The following is a 4,184-nucleotide window of genomic DNA, read 5'->3' as shown; positions in this document are numbered from 1 at the left end:
TTCTGAGTGAGTTTTTTCTCTCTCTATTCCCCTCCCCCCACCAGGGACCCAGGCGTTCGGGGGGAGGGGACCCAGGCGTTCGGGGGGAGGGGACCCAGGCGTTCGGGGGGAGGGGACCCAGGCGTCCTGTCAAGCTCTATCGGGCCCTTTTGATTCGGCCCGGACGCCTGGGTCCCTCCCGGACGCCTGGGTCCCCTGAACTCCTGGGTCCCTCCCGGACGCCTGGGTCCCCCCATTAATTTCCATTTTCCCAATTTTCCCACTTTTTATTCATTTTTATCCCCCCCCCCCCCCCCCCCCAATATCCATTTCTGGGGACCCAGGCGTCCGGGCCCCGCCCCCTGCTTCAGGTTCTCATCCAATCAGCTGGCGGCTCCCGGGGTCCTTTGGGCTTCGGGATGCGGGAGTTGAACCCTATAGGGGTCAGAGGTCAAAGGTTAACGGGGGGGGGGTGGTGTCCCGAACTCCTGGGTCCCCCCCCGGACTCCTGGGTCCCTCCATATGGTCCCTTTTCCCGGACGCCTGGGTCCCTCCCGAACTCCTGGGTCCCCCCCCGGACGCCTGGGTCCCTCCATATGGTCCCTTTTCCCGGACGCCTGGGTCCCCCCCGAACTCCTGGGTCCCTCCCGAACTCCTGGGTCCCCCCCCGGACGCCTGGGTCCCTCCATATGGTCCCTTTTCCCGGACGCCTGGGTCCCTCCCGAACTCCTGGGTCCCTCCTCACCGAGGTGGGCGGGGTTTCCGGGGTCGGTGGGCGGGGTCACGACCTCGTAGGCGCCGTCACCTGGTGGGGGGGGAGGGGTCAGAGCCCTATAGAGCCCCATAGGGACCCTATAGCCCCACAGGGACCCTATAGAGCCCCTATAGGTGCTTTACAGCCCCCTATAAAGACCCTATAGAGCCCCTATAAGCATCTTCTAACTCCTATAGGAAACCTATAGAGCCCCCTATAGAGACCTGATAGCCCCATAGAGACCCTATAGGGACTTATAGAGACCCTATAGAGCCCTTACAACCCTCATAGGCACCCTATAGGTGCCTTAAACTCCCATAGGGACCCTATAGAGCTCCATAGAGCTCCCTATAGGGACCTTATAGTTCCCACAGACACCCTATATAGCCCCTATAGGTACCTTATAGCCCCCATAGGGACCCTATAGACACCCTATAGGTGCCTTATAACTCCCATAGGGACCCTATAGAGCTCCCTATAGGGACGTTATAGTCCCCACAGACACCCTATAGAGCCCCTATAGGTATCTTATAACCCCTATAGGGACCCTATAGACACTCTATAGAGCCCCATGGGGGCCCTATAGAGACCCTATAGGTGCCTTATAACCCCCATAAAGACCCTATAGAGCCCCATAGGGACCCTATAGAGCTCCCTATAGTGACCTTATAGTCCCCACAGACACCCTATAGAGCCCCTATAGGTACCTTATAACCCCCATAGGGACCCTATAGGTGCCTTATAACCCCTATAGGGACTGTATAGACACCCTATAGAGCCCCATGGGGACCCTATAGGTGCCTTATAACCCCTATAGGGACCGTATAGACACCCTATAGAGCCCCATGGGGACCCTATAGAGACCCTGTAGGTGCCTTATAACCCCTTAAAGGCCCATAGGGACCCTATAGAGCCCTTGTAACCCCCATAGACGCCCTATAGAGACCCTATAGGTGTCTTATAATGACCCTATAGAACCTTATAATGCCTATAGGAACTCTATAGAGCCCTTATACCCCCATAGAGACCCTATAGAGCCCCATATGGACCCTATAGAGGCCCTATAGGTGCCTTATAGCCCCTTATAGAGCCCCTATAGGGACCTTATAACCCCCATAAGGACCCTATAGAAGTCCCCCCTCCCCCATTTTCCCGCCACTCACCGGCCGCGGTGGGGGCGGGGTCGGAAGGGGCGTGGTCAGTTCCGGAAGTGGCCCCGCCCACCCGGCGGGGCTTGGTGATGACGGCATAAGTGACGTCCATGGGGGAGGGGCCTGGAGGGACCCAGGAGGTCGGGGAGGGACCCAGGAGTTCGGGTCCCCCCCCCCCCCCCCCCCACCCAGGAGGGGAATCCGGACTCACCTGGTGGGGGAGGGGTCACCCGGACTCCTGGGTCCCCTTCCCGAACTCCTGGGTCCCTCCCGAACGCCTGGGTCCCTCTTTATGGTCGCCCCCGAACTCCTGGGTCCCTCCCGAACGCCTGGGTCCCTGGTATCACTTCCCGTTTCCTGGGTAGGAAGTGCCACCCCCTCCCCCACCTCGCCCTATATGGTCCCTATAGCGCCCCCTATAGAACCCCTGGGGGTCCCTATGGGCCCCATAGAGTCCCATGGGGGGCCCTATACACCCTATAGCGCTCCCTATAGCGCTCTGGAGCGCCCTATAGCCCTATAAGGGGCGAGGTCACATGACCAGGCCAGCGCGGGGGGGGCGGGACTAAAAGCGATGACGTAATCGCGCCAGCCCTAGCCCCGCCCCTTTCCCGCGACGTGCTGACGTCATCGGCGATGGCGGCGGCGGAGAAAACGCGGCGCTACGAGGAGTTTGTGAATGACGTGCTGAGGCGCGACCTGCGGTGCGTGACGTCATCGGGACGCGACGCGGCTACAGCCCCCCCCACCCCCCCGGGCTGACCCGGGGAACCCCCGAACTCCTGGGTCCCCTATTTGGGTCCATCCCCGAACTCCTGGGTCCCCCCGAACTCCTGGGTCCCTCCATGATCCCCATGTCCCTCCCGCACTCCTGGGTCCCTCCCGAACTCCTGGGTCCCTCTGGGGCACTCCTGGGTCCATCCCCGAGCTCCTGGGTCCCCAAACTCCTGGCTTCTCCCCGAACTCCTGGGTCCCTCCCGAACTCCTGGGTCCCTCCCCGAACTCCTGGGTCCCTGGGGCACTCCTGGGTCCCTACATGATCCCCATGTCCCCTCCCTGAACTCCTGGGTCCCTGGGGCACTCCTGGGTCCCTCCATGATCCCCATGTCCATCCCCGAACTCCTGGGTCTCTGGGGCACTCCTGGGTCCCTCCCCGAACTCCTGGGTCCCTCCGGCACTCCTGGGTCCATCCCCGAACTCCTGGGTCCCCAAACTCCTGGCTTCTCCCAGAACTCCTGGGTCCCCTGTTTGGGTCCCTCCCCGAACTCCTGGGTCCCCTGTTTGGGTCCCCTCCCGAACTCCTGGGTCCCTCCCGAACTCCTGGGTCCCTCCCGAACTCCTGGGTCCCTCCCGAACTCCTGGGTCCCCTGTTTGGGTCCCTCCCGAACTCCTGGGTCCCTCCATGGTCCCCACGTCCCTCCCCGAACTCCTGGGTCCCCCAAGCTCCTGGGTTTCTGGGGCACTCCTGGGTTCTCCCCCAATTCCTGGGTCCCCTCTTGGGGTCCCTGGGGCACTCCTGGGTCCCTGGGGCACTCCTGGGTTCTCCCCCAATTCCTGGGTCCCCTCTTGGGGTCCCTGGGGCACTCCTGGGTCCCTGGGGCACTCCTGGGTTCTCCCCCAATTCCTGGGTCCCCTCTTGGGGTCCCTGGGGCACTCCTGGGTCCCTGGGGCACTCCTGGGTTCTCCCCCAATTCTGGGTCCCCTCTTGGGGTCCCTGGGGCACTCCTGGGTCCCTGGGGCACTCCTGGGTTCTCCCCCAATTCCTGGGTCCCCTCTTGGGGTCCCTGGGGCACTCCTGGGTCCCTGGGGCACTCCTGGGTCCCTGGGGCACTCCTGGGTTCTCCCCCAATTCCTGGGTCCCCTCTTGGGGTCCCTGGGGCACTCCTGGTCCCTGGGGCACTCCTGGGTTCTCCCCCAATTCCTGGGTCCCCTCTTGGGGTCCCTGGGGCACTCCTGGGTCCCTGGGGCACTCCTGGGTTCTCCCCCAATTCCTGGGTCCCCTCTTGGGGTCCCTGGGGCACTCCTGGGTCCCTGGGGCACTCCTGGGTTCTCCCCCAATTCCTGGGTCCCCTCTTGGGGTCCCTGGGGCACTCCTGGGTCCCTGGGGCACTCCTGGGTTCTCCCCCAATTCCTGGGTCCCCTCTTGGGGTCCCTGGGGCACTCCTGGGTCCCTGGGGCACTCCTGGGTCCCTCCCCGCTGTGACCACGCCCCCTGCAGGCGGCTCCAGGAGCAGCGCGACGCCGTATTCCAGCAGCACGCGCAGGTGCTGCAGCTTCGGGCCGCCCTCGAGCGCCTCCAG

At 63.2% G+C, this 4,184-nt stretch overlaps 1 protein-coding gene and 1 long non-coding RNA gene across 2 annotated transcripts; one reads left to right on the top strand and one right to left on the bottom strand.

The window, feature by feature from the left end:
* Positions 1-291: 291 nt before the first annotated feature.
* PTPN18 (protein tyrosine phosphatase non-receptor type 18) lies at positions 292-2,001 on the bottom strand. The gene is made up of 3 exons (XM_065044386.1): positions 1,897-2,001; positions 725-784; positions 292-414 (listed from the first exon to the last, which is right to left on the bottom strand). Exons 1-3 carry the CDS (start codon positions 1,994-1,996, stop codon positions 347-349), a joined length of 228 nt encoding a protein of 75 aa, XP_064900458.1. The 5' UTR covers positions 1,997-2,001; the 3' UTR covers positions 292-346.
* On the top strand, positions 844-4,184 carry LOC135576971 (uncharacterized). Its single transcript, XR_010468594.1, has 3 exons — positions 844-1,467; positions 1,499-2,588; positions 4,103-4,184. It is a non-coding gene; the product is annotated as an uncharacterized LOC135576971 (long non-coding RNA).

Source organism: Columba livia, chromosome 37, assembly GCF_036013475.1.
Source record: "Columba livia isolate bColLiv1 breed racing homer chromosome 37, bColLiv1.pat.W.v2, whole genome shotgun sequence".
Taxonomy (NCBI): domain Eukaryota; kingdom Metazoa; phylum Chordata; class Aves; order Columbiformes; family Columbidae; genus Columba; species Columba livia.
This window is presented reverse-complemented; position numbering and strand designations above follow the sequence as displayed.